Genomic DNA, 20,003 nt, shown 5'->3' with positions numbered 1-20,003 from the left:
TGGTAGATGAAAGGAGGTAAAGAGTGTAATAAAGCCTTTTATTCCGTGGGTTACCCTGCACAAATAGTGACCCCATTAAGGGATTTTTTGCTGCTGTCATTTTGCAATTCCTGTGATTATGATTGAATACCAGGTTAATAAAGGGGGGGGGGGGGGGTGCAACTCTATTGCAACTCTATTCACCATCAGTGTGACTGACTGTTTTCCTGGGGAAATGGTGGTTGTACCATGGCGTTATGTGTTTGAGTGACAGGTGCAGCGTGTTTTAGAGGCAGTCAGAACTGAATGAGTGGAGAGTCTCTCCGCTATCCTCACTATCCTCACTATCCCTGAGCTTTTATTGTTTTAATGTTGTCTGTTCTTTCTTGTTTTCTCCTCACTATTTTACTAACTGAAAGTGGCCGCTCATCCTGCATGTGCTGCATGTGCAGCTTTGAGCCATTTGTGACAAAAACAGTTTTGTTTTTATTTTCATATTAAAGGTTTTACTTGAATGAAATTGATACAAATATTTGTAATTCAATGCAAATAATTTACCTTGTGAGATGTAAAAAAAAAAAAAAGATTGGCCATTCCTGGAAAATAAACATCGAAACACAATCCAGTAGATATTTGGCAATTACATCCGACCTCTTGCTTCTGACTTGGTGTTTGTTGCCTGGTTCAAAATGGCCCAAGGTACCGGTCCGAGACCCCTGCTTTAGAGTCATATTCTTGTGCTGCAGTTGTGTGGTTGTGGTCCTCTATTGAATATGGATCTAAACTTTTAGTGTGCATCTACAATGTACACAGGCTTTGAGATAGGCCTGGACGATATGACAAAACATTTTATCATGATAAAAAATTTCAGTCGATATCTATTATTATCACGATAAATATTACAGCTTTATTTCTTTCAAATTTAAAAGCTGATTTTTGCTCCTGAGTGAAAGTTGAAGAAACCAGATGGTTAATAATGGTTTAATTATTCTTTATTGTCATAACATGACGAATTATAATTAAACAGGGACATTTCACCATCATAAGCTCAGTGCAAGGTGCTGGAAAACGCTGATATGACAGTTTGTTGCTGTGCAGTCACACTTACTGGCCCACTGCTTACTGCGCATTAGCGCCGTCTCCCAGTGATTGGATGGTGTAATTACTATCATACTTTTATCGAACATTTTCAGTATTTATATTGACAAAAATTATATCGCTATCGTTTAATCACCACGGCCTACTTTGAGACTGTTTGAGTGACAAAATTGGCTTTTGCTTGGTACTTAAGGTGACATTGAATGTAAACCTTGACTTTGAATCTTGAAATGTTTTTTTTTCAGTTTTTGTTATTTTGTTTTAAAGTTTTCATGTTGATGCTATTTCAACCTCAGGAAAAGCTGTTTCTTTTACCTCAGGGGACTGATCACATTCCAGAAAATAACTGTTTATCATTAATAACGTCTTCATGGTGGCTGAGCCGGTGGCTCGAAGCTAACTGGTTTACATATTGATAGTGGTCCTCTAGATGGAGTTTTTGTACTTATATGTGGGGATTTATTTGTGTGTTTCCTCCCATGATCAAAGACTCCAGACTATCAGGTGACATGGAGATGGAAAGGTATCCACACAAGGGACACTGGGCTCTGTTCCTCAATGGTTTTAGAGGATTTTCTTTCATGGAATAATAAACTCGGGTATGAATTGTTTTCGTTACTGTGTAGTGATAAAAAAATTCCCCATCTCGAACATCCTTTTTTAGATAGTTAGTTATTTATTTTGTATATCCCTCATGGGGTAAATCAGAACACATTTGTCTCAATTTTAAAATTTTCTCAAAGTTTTGTGTCATTTGGTTGTTGCTTGAACAGTAGTTACAGTCAATCATATGGACAAGACCAGATTTATAGATTTATCATGGGCCTTCATGCCTTTTATTAGATAGGACAGTAGGGTAGAAATTGGGGAGAGAGTGTGGATTGTAAGGAAAGGAGCCACAGGTTGGACTGAAACCCAGGCCAGCCCACTTGGAGGACTTATAGTGTAGATAGATCGATAGATACTTTATTAGTCCCGAGGGAAATTCAAAGCATCTGTACGTGAGGTGCAACCTAACCGCTAGGACGTCCGCGCCCAGAAGATATTTTTAAGCAGGAACAGGTTGTGCAAAATGTTATGAATTCGGTATGGTCAGACATTTTCATAGACTTGTTTAGTAGTGGTGTTGAAACTAATCGATGCATCGCGATGCAGACGTTGACGACTGATGCATCAATGCAGGGACATGGCATAATCAATGCTGACTGAAGTTGGAAAAAGCATCTGCCAGCCGCCTAATGCGGTAGTTTAGCACAGCTTTGAGTTAGTTTGTTCAACCTACCGCCGTTTGTTGTTGCAAGAACTGTTGTCTGATAATCACTATTTTGCAAAGAAGAAGGAGGGAGGGAGAGAGAGAGAGAGAAATGTACCTTGATGTTATGTACTTTCTTCAAGTAATATGATGAGGGGGTTTCAACCTCTCTTGCTTAAGGTCTACTTATGCTGTTGTTTTGTTTATATTGTAATGCATAAAAAAAAAACATTTTCCACATACAAATATGTATATCCTCTGTGCCTGTAACTAATGGATGTAAATGACAACTTAACCGATGAGCAGAGTCACACAACTGCAAGGTGGTAATTGTAGTTTTACCATGGAGTGGCAAAGTTTCATTACATGCATAAATTATAGCTGTGGTTGTTATGTTTTTGAGCAGGCATTAATACAGAAATAACCGAGAGGTTAATGCAACTTAGCCTGACATTTGCCTTGCATATTTTATCATTCTTTACCCTCCTAGTCGTTTCAGGTGAGTTTTAGGTGGTGAAACATATTTCGGTGACTCTTGACCTTTCTTTCATATATTGCTACTCTCGTCGGGTACTCATGATTAAATCCTGAAGGCTGAGCAGTACTATTCATGGGACAAGTGGTACCACTTGTGTCAAGTGTTAATTCTTCCAATATAGAGAATGCAGAGCAGAAAGTACAAGTGCAGTGCAGAAACAAAATATGCTGATGGCTTCTGGCGAATCAGATGCTATAGAAAGAAGTTAGCCGTAACTTATTATGAGCATTACATATCAACTATTTTAATTACAACAGTTTGTCAAGACAAATTTATACTACAGTACTGCATGGTTGAAACTGAATGAGATGACCATTCTGACACCATTTTTATCTTCAGTCCACAGCAAGTATGATTCATTATAGGCAACTTCTAAAGCGTTCTTAACTTTGTGTCTGATAACTTAATAATTTCTTCCAAAATAACTTAAATTTAGTTACAGCCTTTATTCTAATAGTTCTAATAATAAACTGAAGGTATCATTTATTGCTTACTCTATATGATTAGTCAATACGGTTAAGCCTTTCTCACCACAATCTGTTGTTTTTTTTGCTTTTTTCCCACCTAGGAGACACAACCTCTTTGTGTCATGTTAAGAACAGTGTATTTCTTTGGCAAAGTGACAGTGAACCAGCAGGCCAGAAAGGGATAAGAAACAGTGAATAATGAAGACAAATAGGAAGTGAGAGAGAGCAAGTGTAACAGATGGAGCTAGTGCAACACAGAAGGAAAGAAATTGAGGTAGAGAGACATAGAGTCAGACAAATCAAGGTACATCATTCACATCTCTCTCTCTCTCTCTCTCTCTCTGTCTGTCTCTCTGTGTGTGTGTGTCTCTCTCTCTCTCCCTCTCTCTCTGTTCGCACTCTCCATGGGTTGTGCTGCGCTGTCACACTAATCAGATGGCCAGAATGTCTGACAGCCACCTTCAGGCCTGATGTAGTGTGTTCAGGTGGAAGGAAAGGCTGCATCTATCCAGGCAATCATTGGCACCCCGCTTCCATTCACACTCTTCATTCTGCTGCCCCTGGTGTTGCTCTGATCCATAATCGGGGGTTGCCATAGCTGTTACAACACCTGGTGTCTCTTTACCCACAGTGACATCTTTGATTGACCTATTTACATTTAATACAGAGGCCATAGATCTGTATCTTATTTTTTGTCTTTCAGCAGCTTCTATCAAAACCATCAAAGTTTTGTTTGCAAATCGTTTGGTTTTAATTTTGTTGGACCACTTATACCTCAGCTGCCATCACCATCATGGTGTTACTGATTGGCTACAAATGGAACTGCATTTTGGTCCCCAAAGAGGCTGACCATATTTTCTATTCAAAACATTTTTTTTCTCATAAAAGCATTGAAAAGTTTATTTCAAACCTGCTCTGTACTTCAGCACGAATACTCATACAGAAATTTTTCCTTTATATATACAGCATGTCACATTTAGTATGATATGATTAAAATATCATTATTTCTTCTAACACTGGTTTTGGAATCATAATTTGCTGTAACCTTATACATTTCTCCTATATCGTCTTCCATTTTGGTCTACGTGATGAAAACAGGTAAATGACGTTGTTCTGGATAAAATTGCGCTTCCCTGTAGTTTGAAACTATAAACTAGTGAGCCAGCAAAGGCTTCTCCAGCAAACTTGAATTAACAATGGTTTAATGGCAAGTGTTTGTCAGAGGCTAACAGCATATTTTATTGCTAAGTATCCTTAAAAGGTCAAGAATTGGCTTTTTATTGACTAAAGTTACTATGACAAACTTTTGACTCATGAAAAAATTAAGATAATCAACATTTATTTCTTCTTGTGCGTGTTAATTTGACAACTATGCTTTCAACTGCGGCACCTGTACCTCCTCAAATAGTTAGTCTGGCCTATCTGCCAAAGTCAGATTATTGCATTATCTGCTTTTTTAATGTTTACTTTTTTCCAACCATTCACCTGATGCTCCTGTTGCCAAAGCAACAACTGGCAGCTAACACCAGATCTCTTTTTGTAGTTTGTCAGAGGCATCCTTCAGTCATGATGTGCTGCTTAGGTATAACAAACTTTTTAAACCTTCTTTAGACAGATGTTGAAGTCCCCTTTCAGCAGCTTTGACAGGCCATAATAGTACAAGATTATTTAAGGTAAAATATATTATGTCAGTAGTCACACATTTTCTTTGAAATAGTTTACCGTTTATTGATGATTTGTTTTTCCTTTTTTTATGAGTCATCTTGATCCATATGTCTAGAGACTTGACCTGTCTCGTCTGAAGAAAGTCCAGAAGTACAGAATATGGCCAGCTTTGCCTCCACTGTCACCTCCTAATCCTTTCCACTGACAGCTTTAGAGGAGATGTCTTCCCCTCATGTACCCTAACCCCATGACATCCTCATTCCCCTGCCTATTTTGTGGCATCATGACAACAGTGCAATCTAAGAGAGGATTTAGTCTGTTGAGACTTGAAACATGAGTCTGTGGTTCAGTTTGACAGAGCTAAGCCTTTTCAATGACGTTTTATCCACCTAGCTTGTGCTCATGAGAGAATATCTCTATTTCATATATCCTGTTTGTTGTTGAAGACTCAGGAAATACCAAGGTTTTTGCTTATCAGATTTTGAGTTGCAAAATATGAATTATTTACATACTTGACATCTCGCACTCATTTTGTGCTTTATGTATCATAGTTGGATTGGATTAGATTGGATTTGTATGAGGCGCGGTGAGCTTTGTCGCAAAACAAACTTGGGACAATGGGTGGTAAAGCACTGGATTCTCACATGAAATCTGAAAAGTACCAGCGTTATGCTTGCTCTCAGAAAACTACCATACCCATTGAGTTTGAGTATCCCGGCTAATGAGTCAAAGGGAGATCAGAAAGTCTTCAGGGAAATGTTTCCCGATTCTGAAAGTGCAAAATCATTCACCTGTGCAAGGAACAAGCCAGCTTACCTTGTTCAGTTTGGACATGTCCTTAAATGAATAAGGCGCTCATCTCCACAGTGAACGAAGGGGATGGTTGTCATTATGTTCGACAATAGCATGAACGGGTCCACTAGAATAAATAAGACCTGCATGTAAGACACTGGACAACCTATAAAATGGTAACCACTTCAGTCCCGTTTCTTTGGATCACATTTCATGGGCCATTCAACAGCAGATGATATATTGGAACATTTCAAGGTAAGTTATGTGTGCAATCAGTGGCTTTTTAAATTTTGCAATTTTTATACAAATAATTTGTCTTGGTGTTTCCTCACATAAAAAGATAAAAACAAACACATTGAGAATATTGCAAAAAATGAATAAATGGATAACATGACTTAGTAAAGTGTTGGGTCTATAATTTTATTAGACACAAGTTTTCTGTCCTTTATATTCTATTTTCATTTTTCATATTTGCAGGAGAGTACAAAGGAACTCAAGCTTAAGAACATGGTGTCCTTGTCCATGGATGGACCCATATTTAACTGGAAGTTTGTGGAGCTCACAGAGCATTGTGAGCAATCTGATGAGGCTCAACTTGAAATAGTAGAAAGTCGTGGCCTCCATAACCTTTACAACTCTTTTAAGAGTGGCTTTGCAGTGTGGCAGATGGAGAAAATACTCAGTCCTGCACTCTCTCTTCAACTGTGCACCAGCAAGAAAAGAGGAATTAAGCTCTGCAACAAAATCCTCAATGTTTCCTTGGTAGCTGGAAAAGTTGCCAACAGTTGGAAGAGCAGTTGAAGTTAGGCCCTCCATTGTGACTTATGTGGACCTGGTCAAAACAACGACAGTTCCCAATCAAAGCTCATCATCATATGACATCATTACTGAGGCCCGAATGGATCCCTTCCTGTTGCTCAATTTAAAGAGTCTTCCAACCATTTTTGACAGAATACCAGCTGAATGCTACAATGATGCCCTACCTTTAACAGGGAGTATTCACTGTTCAACATAATCACGATTGTGTGAATTGATTGGCTACACACTGGGTGCTGACAGTAGACTGACATTTAATTCAAATTATGGTACACTACACATATTACTTTGCTAGTGTCATGGAAGGTATTTGTATTTGTTGGGTAGTACAGATAAGAACACAAAAATGAATGACACTTTCAATTTGGTGAACATCGTCTAAAACAATTGTTGACTGACTTTTGAATAATTAAAAAAAATACTGTTTTGATTTTGCTATGACTCAAAACTACATATTTAATGTTTTTTTTTTTTACTATTGACATTCTGTAAATATTTACTTGCATTTTTTTCTGCATCTAATTGCAGGTGATGTGATTTCACAGCAGTTTGAGTCCTTGTTCAAAGAAACTGTCAACTTCAGTCCACGAGACCGAGGTACCTCTTAACCTGGAGTTTTTGTAAGAAGTTGTTGCTCGTGGCCTATGGGCAAGCAGATATCGAACAGGGGTTCTCTATTAATAAAGAGGTGGAAACGTGCAATATACCACAGGACACCGTTATCGCATATACTTCTCAGTGATCATGCAAAGTGTATGGCACACTAACCAAAGGGCCTTTACAAAAGAGATGCTCAACAACTGTACAACTGCATCTACCAGATTCAGAGCTTACCTGGATGAGGAAAGAAGAAAAAGTGAAAGGGATTGGCAAAATCTGTAAAGAAAGATTGCAAAAGAAAGCCTTGATGTACTAAAGAAGAGGAGAACATCTATACTCTCCAAAAGGATGCAGTCAACTTAACAGAGAACGCAGGGACCAAAATGGCAACACTGACAAAATCAACACGCTGAAATCACGAGCAAAAGGAAAAGGAAGACCAGATGCTAGTCCTAGATAGTGAAATTGAAAAGAAGACTGCCAAGTTGCGAGACATGGCATGAAAGACATGTGAGTGACCAGAGTCCATAGACAATCAGGGTCAATCCACTGTTTGAATAAGTTCTGCAATGAGGGTTATTTGGACTTGTGTAAAAAAAGTGAAATCAACTTGTGCATCTTTTTTGTATTTTTTGTAGGGTTGCAACTGCTAAATATTTTCATTACTTAATCTGTTGTTGTTCTTGTCGTTGTGACTCGATTAATCAGAAAATGTAATTCACCACTTCATGCAGCTCTTATAGGTTGAAAGTTTGTACTGACTGGATTGTCAATTATTTGATGGTTAATGCAGAGGGACCTTATCTTCATTTGGACTGGGTCTTTTGGACTACCATAGTTTGATTTTAGTTAATGAGACGACAATTGTAAGCTAATGTTCATTATGTATGCTATTGTTATGGTATAGCAAAACTATTATGCTGTTTAAATGTTATTAAAAGTTAATACAACTCTTAACTGAGTATACTGTCTAGTTTGACAATTTCTGTTGCCCTGCTAATGGTATTGTTTTTTCCTTTTTGAGCTTTTAAAATGGTCCTAAAAGCCATTAAATTTGTACTAAGAAAATGTGCAGACACCCTGTTATAGTCAAGACTGCAACACTTCAATAAGAGCTGGCTAAACTTTCTTAAAAATGGGCAAAATGTACTATCTACTAGTACCCCTACTGATGCCATTCCCCGGATTTAGGGTCTGGAATTTTAATGACCATCCAGTTTGGCCCAAAACAGATTTGTTGAAAATATTATACTCCCTTATGGATATGGCACTTCTGAACCCTCCATTTCCTGAACTCCTCTGGAAATGACACTAAGAGAGAGTTGTATTGCAAAAGAAAGCTTGGGGGCTTGTTTGTGCGATGACATTTCAGAAGGGTTAAGGGTAAGAGATGCAAACCAACATATTTCATTTCCATGTGTTTTCTGCTTATTTTTTTTTTCAATGCAGACAATAGGCAATTGTTTATTTTTCTGTTTCTTTAAACTTAGTACGACATAGTTTCGGGTGTCCAAATGAAATGGCATGGTCAAAAGAATGGACAATTCTTTTTGAATACCACAATTTTTAATGTCAAACGGATAAAATGCCCTCTAAATGTGCCTTTCATAGAATCAGAAGTGCATTAGTTTTTAAAAGAAACAGGTCTACATTCAAGGTTTTGAGTCTGTGAAGTAAGAAAGCAAGCTCAGCAGTGGACAAGTGACCTCGATGGTGAGTGAAGAGTGAAAGTGGGCCTTGTGAGGAAAAAAAAAGGTAAAATACACAAATTAAAGGTGCAATTATGTTTTGGACCCAAAACCTCAGCACAATTCTGCAGTAAGGTCCCACATGTTCTTTGAATGCAGTCCAATCAGACTGGTCATCCTGGGCACTACTTGCCTCTCTGCTCTGACCTTTGTCAACAAATACACAGACCTGAAGCCCTTTTACAGATTCATAAAATGGAAAGCATAGGAATGAGATAGAGACTATAACATAATGTTAAAAAAAAAATCTATGACTCAAAAGCTGCGGCCTATAGAGTACCACAGGGATGACGTGTTTTTGTTGGCCAACCCGGATGTCAGCATTGTGCCGTTTCCACCGACTGAAAGGCAAAATAATGTTCCATGGGTTTTTGGATCATTGCTGAAAATAAGCTCTGTGGTGAAAAAAGGTTGAAAAGTGCTACTTATTTCTGGGTTTTAGGACTCATTACTACTCTATTGTCAACACAATTGCCCACAGGTTCACGCCCAGAAATATCCAAAAATAATTATTCTTCTATGAATGTATTAATTTTTTTTTTTTCAGAAAATCATTCCTCTAATGCCTTTCATCAGTATTTTACTTGGGTGTTGGAATGTGTATAGTGAAAGAAGCCACAGGTCGTATTTGAACTTTGAGGACTGAAGCCTCTGTACATGTGGTGGCACCCACCACTAGGTTACCGGCGCCTCCAGTTCTTGATGTTTGGTTTGAGCAAACCATAAAGACTTTTCTTTGAATGCCCCATTTTGCCTCCACTTTAAATTGAACCCTGATAGGATTCATATTCAGTACAGTGCTGCATTTGCGGTTAAGCTTCTTACAAGATCAAGTTCTGTTACCTCATAAATGTATTCAATACTGCATCATGTGGCAATTGACTTTAGCAGTATGTTGGCATGCTGTGCAGTACCTGCAACTAAGGGGAATTATTTACTGCAAGGACTAGCACAGTTCACAGTGCTGTAATTGGAAACTCTATTGAAGCTGTAAATACAACATCCTCTTCTTTGCTGTCAAAGGAAGATTTCTGTTTTTACACAGTTGTTCCTCTATAGACATTATTCATGTGGGTCCTTGTCAAGTAGAGGTTTAGTCACACTAAAAAAAGCTAGCTACAGAAGGTTAAAATGGGGATGGAAATAGAGGAGACATTTTGTCTGATGCACAAGTTGTGTTCATGCAGCACAGCCTGGCTTACAGCAGTGAAAGGTCGATAGAACATCAGCAACTGCCTCTGAGGAATGGTCAGCAACACATCTTGTTTACGACGTCGTGAAAGTAAATGGATTTGTTTGGATCCGCACCTAATTTGAAATGCAGTAATGAAGCAGTCTGTTACAATGCAGCTGCCAGTCCTCAAACGCTATCCAACAATAGGGAAGGTTTTCACTTGGGTTTTCATTGTATATTACTCAGTATATTATTGGTCGACAAATTGCATCACAATTCTCAAAGCATTTCTATTTTATTAGACACAAAATGCTGCAGTGCTCAAACTCAGCAGTGGTGTGAGAATTGAAGTCTTGGAACAGTCATTATTTTTAGCGATAGTTACTGTGGTGTACAGTTTTTGTGAGTCATTGGGTTTTAGTGCTGATATCTCTCAACAGGAACTCATAAATATACGGTCAGCCACTTCACCTGCTGGCCTATCTAATTTAAATACAAAAATGACAGATGTTTAATTAACCCCAGGTAGTTAATGTTTAACAGACCCAGGTTGTGTTTTGGTTTCTGCCTCACAACTTTCCCAAAGTGTTGCCTGTTTGAAATCTTAAAATATGAGGAAAAAGGCTAGATTGTAATAAATGTCTTACAGAAAGAACGATGGTGTCCTTTGATTGAGGTTGAATGGTCTTACATTTATGTTTAAATTTGGTTTAGCTTGAGAACCCTTAAAAAAGCAACTTGGAGGTTGAAGACCCCATTGACTCAACTAGTCGGAAAATAACTTGGAATTAATATTTTATTATTATTATAAGAAATGTATGAAATAACATACTACAGTGACTCCTGTATTCGTTTTTGTACGTTGGCTTTTATTTCCGGAATTAGAACAGACAACCGGATGTTACGTAACATCTGGGAGTCCGGTAGATTTAGGTTGTTTTATCGCTTGGTCATCTTCTAAACATCTTGTTCACTCAGGCAAACTTTGTCAAGAAGGATACTTTGACACAGTTATTTATATTTGGCGGTATGGCTCTGTTCTGGGATTTCCCTGCCCTTCCAGTGTGCTTACGTGGAAAGCGTTAGGGAAAGGAACAGCACACATTCCTGCCCTTCCCGTGCTAACAAGGAAAGCTATATGATGTATTTTTGTAGGCCAACCCAAAAGTAGCATTGCCATGGGGTCTATCGAGAATTCCCCTTTGGGATTTTTGCACTGGATTTTGGATCATTGCAGAAAATAGGCGCTGTGCCAAACGTACGTTTCTGATACGTAGGCGTTTTGTTCAGCAGAATAATCTTCACAGATGAACACAATTTTTATGATGTTTGAAGCGTTAATGCAGCTGAAAGAAGTAAAAAGCTAACGTTATGCTACAAGCTAACTACACCACGGTCGGATGATTGTGACGTCACTACCGTTATGCTTCAGATGATCTCTGATAAACCAATGTGCACAGCTTAATACATTGTTTATTTATTTATTTTTTAAGATTTATTTTTGGGCTTTTTGGACCTTTTTTAATGGATAGAGAGGACAGTGGATAGAGTCGGAAATCAGGGAGAGAAAGAGTGGGGAATGACATGTGGGAAAGAGGCCACAGGCGGGAAGTGAACCCGGGCCGCCCGCCTGAGACGACAGCCTCCATACATGGGGCACGCGCACCAACCACCGCACCACCAGCACCCCAATACATTGTTTATTAACCTAATATTTGCCTTAACCCAAAGATTAAACCTACAGGAGACATCACAGACTAGTGAGAGAGTTCCCGGCGTTTGTGTCCGGCTTGATAACGTTTTAATGTCCCCGACAACCACTGTAGTCACATTTAGCCACTTGTTAGCAACTGCCTTTTTAAGGATGCGTAAAAACTTCAAAATTCACAAGTGGGGGTTTTACCTAATATATATATATATATAACGTAGTTTATGTCATCTAACAAAACGCCAACATCTCTTAAGCTTTTGCTAACCACAGACCTTATTTCAGGTGTCTAACCACAAACCCTTATCTCTTATCATTGTTATGCTGACGACCAGCAACTCTCATTTCTTCATCAAGCCTAATACTCTTAATCTTCTCATCTTAATGTTAAATTTACCAAAATTGTTAAGTCTTGCTTTTTTCATTCGAGAAATATTACTTAAATAAAAACATGCTATCCACACACAACACGTAATTACACAGTCTTATTTTCTCTTGATTAGACTACTGTAACTTCCACTTCTCTGGTATCACACAATCCTCTTCAACCTGTCTTCAGTTAGTCCAAAATGCAGCAGCTAGGCTGTTAACAAAAAATAATAGTTGGTCGCACATTACTCCAATTCTCCCTTCACTACACCTGTTACCTACACAGAATCAACTTCAGAATCTTGTTAATAACTCAGAAAGCTCTACATGGCCTGGCACCTGAATTTCTGAGCAGCAGCTTCTTTTGGTTCATCGCTCCCATTGTAAAACCAGAGATGATTGTGCTTTTACAATAAAAGCTCCCAAACTCTGAACAGCCTTCCCTTGTCCATCAGATGTTGTTATTTCTAGTCCTGAACATTTTTGTCTGACATGTGACTTGTGTATGCCTGATTGTGTACTGTATATGTATGTATACATGTTTGGTATGAATGTATATCTGGATCACATTGTTTTCTTTTGTTTTTTGTTTGTATGTAAATTGCTTTGTAACTGTGTTTTAAAAAGTGGTATATGAATACATTTTATTATTATAAAGTCACCCCTGCTGAAACACCATATCCTGTATAGTCGTCTCATATTAAAGGCTTTTCAGGTAAAAAATAACTAGGGCCTTATATTGTGAAGGATTTGAGGGAAATAAAATGTGTTTTCATGTGATTAACTGAGCTTCAGTGTGGTACATTTAGCTAAATTTATCAACAACACTGTAGTGAGTTTAGAGCTTATTCTTTGACTACGAGTCACAGTCACAGCTTGCCTCTGAGTGGAGTCATTGCTGACTGGGCAGTAGGTTGCGCAAATTCACCCAACACTACATAAAACACCTGATTTTGGCGCTTAGGTGCTTATTTTCAACCCTGTTCAGGACCATTGTAGTAAAATCTCTTCAACTGCACAAATCGCATTGAGGCCCCAAGCGAGCTCCATTCCTTTTCCTGTTATAGAAAAACTATGTACTGTCAAGCTAGAGAAAGTGCAACCAGCACAAACACAATATTGAACCACATGAACAACTGGTAAAATTAAGTGCAAGACTAGCAAAACTACTCACAATGCGACTCAATCGCTTGGACTCGGTACCACCTACTTCTGCACATTGAGCTAAGCCAGAGTCAGAGAGTACAAGCCCCCCTCATGTGATCTAATATGACAAGGTGTAAAAAAAAAAAAAGGGGGCGAGGGGGGTTGGTTTTTCTCAGATTCAGGTAGAGAAGGTCTCCATGGAAAAAGGTTGGGAACAACTGTTTTGAATGGGATATGATTGATATGCCTTACATCACACATTACTGATGTATTTTTCTCTTATCTGCAGGTTAACAGGATTTACCATACCTCCACCTGTTACCAGTTCTGGCTCCATTTTTTCACTGAGGCTTACTAGTGACTTTGCAGTAAGCGCTCATGGATTTAAGGCAGCTTATGAAGGTAAGAAAGCATAATTTTCTGTTTTTTATCTTTTACAGCTTTTAGGGAAGTCTGGTGACGTGTCATGTGAAATCCAGGGCAGAAGGACTTTGATCAGGGCGGCTTCTCATAAACCACCTCTTCATTTAGCAGAAAAATCCATTAACCAGGAGAAATTTGCACAATTTATTTTTAAGAGCGGGACGCGTGGTCACACTTCCTCCACCTAATTTCCTGCTGGACTTTCACTGAGTTATGGAAACATTAGGTACCTCAATTAAGCAAATTAATCTCATATTTTCCAAATCAACATCCCTACCCCCAAAGTCCTGAACCTTTTCTGCGACTCCAGAGGTGCATCTGAAATTGCATGGCAGATGGCGATGGGAATTAGTTGAACTAATGGATGAACAGAGTTATGTGTGCTGAAGCCGAGCTGAGTGCAGCAGGGAGCTGTCTAAATATGAACTATCCTTCTGTGACCATCCCGCCCAGCCATACTCTTTTCCCCTCTGCTCCTTCTTGCGAACTCCATCACTCATCCATTTCTACTTCTTTTTCTCAGATCCTTTAATATGTTTTAATATGGGTTTTGTCTTAAGCATACCTTTCTTTCCTCTTCATTCAATCTTCTCATCTCTTTCTAGTTGTACCGTTTCACTTTCCTTTTTTTCTACTGCCCATGTGCTTCCTTGGCTTCTCATATCAACTCTCTCTTCTGCTGGCAAGACCTTTTGTAAGTTCTTTACTTTCTGTTTTATTCTCTTACTTTCGACTGCCCAGATATGACCCCATCCTCTAGATTCAGTCCTCATCCCTTCTACAATGCCCCTTTTCTTCCCCTTTACCCCCTCCTCATCACCCCACCCGCCCCAGAACCGACCATTTCAGGACCTCTCCCCTCTCCATCTGCCCATTTGTGCTCTGTCTCCCTCTGTCTCTGTCTCCTGGTCCTGGTATTTCTCCCTCTCCTGTCTGCTTCTATTGTTGTCTCTATCTCCTGTGGTGGTTTGGCAGAGTTAGATCCTGTTCTTCTGCTGCAATCATTTACCTGTGTAGTCTTGAAAAAACGCCCCACTGTCTATTGTGCAAAAACAGGACTTTATTACATGTACAAATAACCACACAACTTTGAGAAATTAGTTATGGTTGACAGGAAGCTTTGTTAAGTTGGCTGCCCAGCAACCGGTATTGTTGCCCGTCATGAGTACGGGACTTCAGACCATCAGGATTCTTGACCTTGATAGGCCCTGGGCATGCACCAGTAAGTTGCTAAAATAACAAAAGTCATGAAATTTTCTTGCGGGTCAGTTTAGAAGTGCTTGTGGACGTGCCTCCATAGTGACGTGCCGCATATCGAAGACACAGCATGCGTCAGACTGACACTTTACTAGCAACACATACGTGAGGAGAATAGAGAAAAGGGAGATTGTCCATTAGTTTATTGATATAGGGAGAAAAAATCCAGACTTATTTGGCTCATTCAGATGCAGCGTTTCCAACCAGTCTGTCCTTTGCTAAACTGTGCAAACACTAGCAGTATGAGATACGGGGGAATTGAAATAATCATTGTAAATGTATGAATTTCTGTGTGATTTTCCCACATTATGAGAGCGAGACTTGTGGAAATGGAATATTTTCTGCGTGATTCCTGCTTCGGCTGGTAATTGTTGCGGTCTCACTTGAAACTTGGGATGCAAATTGGAGTTGCAGTAGAAGAGGACCAAATCTGTATCTGATCTATCATTATATGCAGATATATTAATATAGTAACATAAAAATCTCATGTTCATGGAAAAATAGCTCAACAGTCAGGAATTACATTTCTGCTAAAGCATTCTGACTTGTTTTGCTCTTCACCAGGAATGTGTTTTTTTTCCTGCCTACAACTAAAGCTCCGACAAGATTGGTCAGTACCACTTGGATTACAGGCTTAAAAACAGAACTCAGAAAGCGATCCTAAACCAAAAAAACCTTTTGCCTACAGGTTCTGCTTTTAAATGTAGATTTCTGTTTTGAGAGATTACATTAAAACTGACACATAAAACAAGTATACAGTGTGCTCATCAATAATGTATGTATTTGCAAACCATAGTAGCTCGCTGTCTCTGCTGTATACCTTTCTTCCTTGTTATGCTGATATGGTTAGCTACATCGAACACATGAATATGTATGTACTGCTCATTCTCAGGATCTCAAAATGTGTGATGCTTGTAGGCTCTCAGATATGATTGAATCATGACTGCAATTAAGTGGATTTGAATCTGCATGCATACGAAGGACACAGCAAAGGACACGTCCAGATTGAATCTAATTTTTTCTGCAGCCTGTCAGTCTTTTGTCAAGTATGCTGGCATGCAAAACAGCTTCAACTTAATGTGAATTTTATTACAGATTAGTGCCTACTTTCTTTTACTATTACATTTCTGCAACCTTAAAACATGAAAGGGTCAATGCTGTATTTATTAAGGAGTGCAGACATATGGGGGCTTTTCTATAACACAGCCAATCGATGGCCACGATGGTGCTTGTAGCTTTACAAAGGATAGAGATAGTCTGCAGTAAGGCAACCAACATGTACTGCTGTGTGAGGAGTAATTCTATCTGCTTGCCCTTTTCCAAAGGTTGTGTATTTGCAACAAAACATTGCCCTGTCTATCTTAAACCCTCCTCGATGCCATTTTGATTTGCCCTTTTTTGAAAAAGTATTTGAAAGACAGCTGACCTGTAAAACAAAATTTCATCTTTTCTCCCCAAATCATTTAATTTTTCCCTTTTTGTCCATGTTGGTCACCAATTGGTTGGAAAAGTGTGTGTGCATGCATATATATTCATGTGCTGTTTATCAGCTTTGCCCTCTGATCCAACATAGCTTCAGTCAATACTTCTCTGCCTGCCTGCATGAAAAATCAGCTGAGCAGCTACTCAAGCAGGCAGCCAGGAAACCAGACAGGCAGTCCACAGGCATTTCCTAAGGGGAAAGCGTGCTGCTTGTGTGCTTACAAGCACTGCCACTCCGTCAAACTTCCATCTTCTTCAAAGGGTTACAAAGTCATTAGATATACAGGCGAAATAAATAGCTCAGCCCCAGAGAAATCTTGCACCCAACAACCTCATTTACTAGTTCACATAACTCACTCTTCACCACTGTGATGAAGGATAATGCAAGAAAGTCTCACTCTCCACCAGAAAGTGAATGCAACTGAAAGTAGATATTGTACAAGGAAGTTTCTCATGATGACAAAACCTCATTACTGTGTAATTTCCTCTGCAATTGTAAATCTTATAGTTTGCATTTTAAGATATTTTTGCTCTTTTATTCCATTAGTTAAGATTTCAAATACAGCATTCTTTTTATTACAAAATGTAGTTTTACAGATAGGTCAGAGATATTTTCCAGGCTTAAAGCCCTCTTTGGCATTGTGTAATTGATGTTAGATTTTCTCTGGCATCACAATTAATATTTGTTCTGTATCATGATGCTGAGGGCCATATGAATTGCTTAACAAGACTATATTTTGGAGATTTGGAGATGTGGGGTTATAATAATTCATTGGCATCATATAGCATAATATTAATTCCTTTTCTTACCTAGAAACACGGTTTGTATAGAATTGCATGAGGCTTTGCACCAGCAGCAACTTTTAGTCTTCAGTAATAGCCGTTTTTGTCTTGGCTTCAGTTAAATCGACTGTTTCTATAGGTTCCTCTCGACAGAAAACTTTTGTTATCTCAGGGCAAACAATGGATTTGAAAATGTTGATATCTTTAGGGAGTTATTGAAAACCTCAAAAAGTTAAACAACACTTTTCAGTGTTAAATGCAGGCTTTTATGTAAAGTACTTTATCTTTACAGTTTAATATTCAGATATGCAGCAACTGTGGCAACAACTGAGATACAGAGTTTAACTTTGTCTATGATAAGAGCTCTTACTCACATAAACTCCTTCAAATATCGGCAACATATCCTTTGAATTTATTCAAGAGCCATGTCTGTCTCAGACATTAGTTATGACTTTCCATACACCCAAGGCCAATGAGTCAGTGCCGGTATAATTACAGCTGCAATGCATCTATTACTGTTAATTAGTGACCTGGGGTGAGTTTCTCCAAACACTTAGTTACGCGTATCTTTTGTTTCTGTCGTCTTTTTATCGTTGTTTCCTGGAAAGTTGCCAGAAAGTAATGCACACGAATGTCTGATAAAGTAAGGCACTTGTATAACAACAAATCAGAGACTTCTACTGTGCATACTGATTACTAAATAAGTCCATAAGCCCCATTGCACAATTAGCACTGTGAGCTTCTGTGAGGATTTTTTAGTTTATATCTATTTTGGCGCCCCCTTTGATCACACCTTTGCTGATCTTGTCTTGTACATATTTCTGAAGTGTTTTCAATTTCTGCTTTCTTTTAACAGTGAAATGTTTCACTCATTAGGAAACTTTGTCCACTTTGCTTTTGTATACCACAAAAGGCATCAACATTCATTTCAGTCTGATTTATTACCGGTCAAAACATATCAAAGGGGCTTTAAGAAGTTGCCTTTAACACACTATAACCTAGCATAGAAAGTCTATGGAAGAAAAGTGTGGCATCATAGTTTAGAGCATAATGAGTGCAATGCCCACTGTCCCAGCGACATCTGGCAGCTGAAATTAAAAACTGTGTTCAAGGTTCATAGACTGCTTTTGGTTCTGTGGCATTCAGTGGACCATAAAATTCTGAGATCAGGATTTTGCTCAGAGCCACGTCAGGTTAGTCGAAACAGAATTGAGCTACAGCATGTCATGGGTTTTTAAAATTAATAGTATTAACTGTAAATGAAGAATTTAAAGATTTCAAAGAATTAATGTTTTATTATTGCAGTCATTCATTAAAGACATGATGGTTATACTGCTGTTTTTTTTTTCTTCTAAAATAATATATATTTTAAACTGGATGGTATAGCATCTTCAGAAACTTTCTTCCTCATTATTCCAATATCTGAATAAGGGAGGCTGCAGCCCACAATTTCTTTCTACTTTTAGCAACAGATATTTAAAGCAGACTTCATGGAGTGATTCGCCAGCTGTTCTGAATTAAGAAATGAGCCAGGGTGTGAACTTGTCCTTCTAGCACTTTTCTCTTCATTCTTTCCAAACCTATTTTTAGTGTTTTCAGTTTGCACAATCCAGTGCAAGTTCACTGAAGGCCTTCCAGGAGAGACTCTACAAATGTGTCCCATTATTCACATATTTGAAGTTTAATGCCTTGCTGTCACCATGCCCTCCAGTGTGTCAAACAACTAGAAATACATTTACCTTCCACTGTTGTCACACAAAACAATTATATGGACTTTTCTAACAGAGACTTTCTTAGACAAAGTTATAAGCACGTTCCAGCACAACAATCAAATACTTCGTATGAAAGTATTTCTTACCCCTTTAATCTTCTCTACATTGAAGTTGTTACCCATCTCTAGACCATTCATATTTGGTAGTTATACATATTTTAATACATAGTTTCATCTTTTTCAACTGACACATAACTTTTAGTGTTACCAAGTTAAGTGTAGTCAGTCATGTTGTTCATAAAGCACATTTTAAGTCAGGTATACATGATCAAGGAATCTGAGAAAAGCATTATTAAATACCATAATGAAATGAATCACGTGGTACTTTAAGCCAAAACATCAATAAAATGCAGAAATAACACATCATTTATTTATAAATGATTTTTTTGTGTTGACAATATTCATGGCATAACAACAAACAAAGTTTTTGATTTAAAACTCACAATGTTGTATTAGAGCCTTAAATAGGACAGACTATCACAGAAAGTAGGACCAGTGTAAGGATACTGATGTGGCAACATGTGAAAGGTGTAAATGGAAACTCACAGAAACACTACAATAATTGCTCTTCTGTACAAAGTCTATTATTCCCCTGTTCTCTCTTGTGTCTTAATTAGTTTCTCCTTATCCAAGTTATTTAAAGCACAGTTTTGCGGATATTTCCTCATAAATTAGGTGACTATTATAGGACCTACAGTGAAAACTGAAAGTGATTAAATTACAATGAAAATATAGTGGTGTACCAAATATAAAATGCCTCGAGCACAAAATTCACAAAGATTGGATTGCAGCCAGTGATATCCCCATGAATTGGGCATCATTTTCTGTCTTTTGGTCCGATTCACCAACATGGGCATTTTTGATACAATGCAAATATGCTGGTAACTTTCCCCACTGAATTAAACTTTACCTTATCATGTGTTGGACTGCGATAA

At 38.3% G+C, this 20,003-nt stretch overlaps 1 protein-coding gene across 1 annotated transcript in view; it reads left to right on the top strand.

Annotated features, from left to right (window-relative positions):
- LOC132984272 (CUB and sushi domain-containing protein 3-like) overlaps positions 1-20,003 on the top strand; it is a 226,300-nt gene that overhangs the window by 22,584 nt on the left and 183,713 nt on the right. Inside the window, exon 3 of the mRNA XM_061051035.1 lies at positions 13,642-13,754. Coding sequence (XP_060907018.1) covers positions 13,642-13,754 — 113 coding nt within the window. The remainder of the gene's footprint in view (positions 1-13,641; positions 13,755-20,003) is intronic.

Source organism: Labrus mixtus, chromosome 11 (assembly GCF_963584025.1).
Source record: "Labrus mixtus chromosome 11, fLabMix1.1, whole genome shotgun sequence".
Taxonomy (NCBI): Eukaryota; Metazoa; Chordata; class Actinopteri; order Labriformes; family Labridae; genus Labrus; species Labrus mixtus.
Note: the sequence above shows the minus strand (reverse complement) of the source record. Positions and strands in the feature narration are given on the sequence as shown.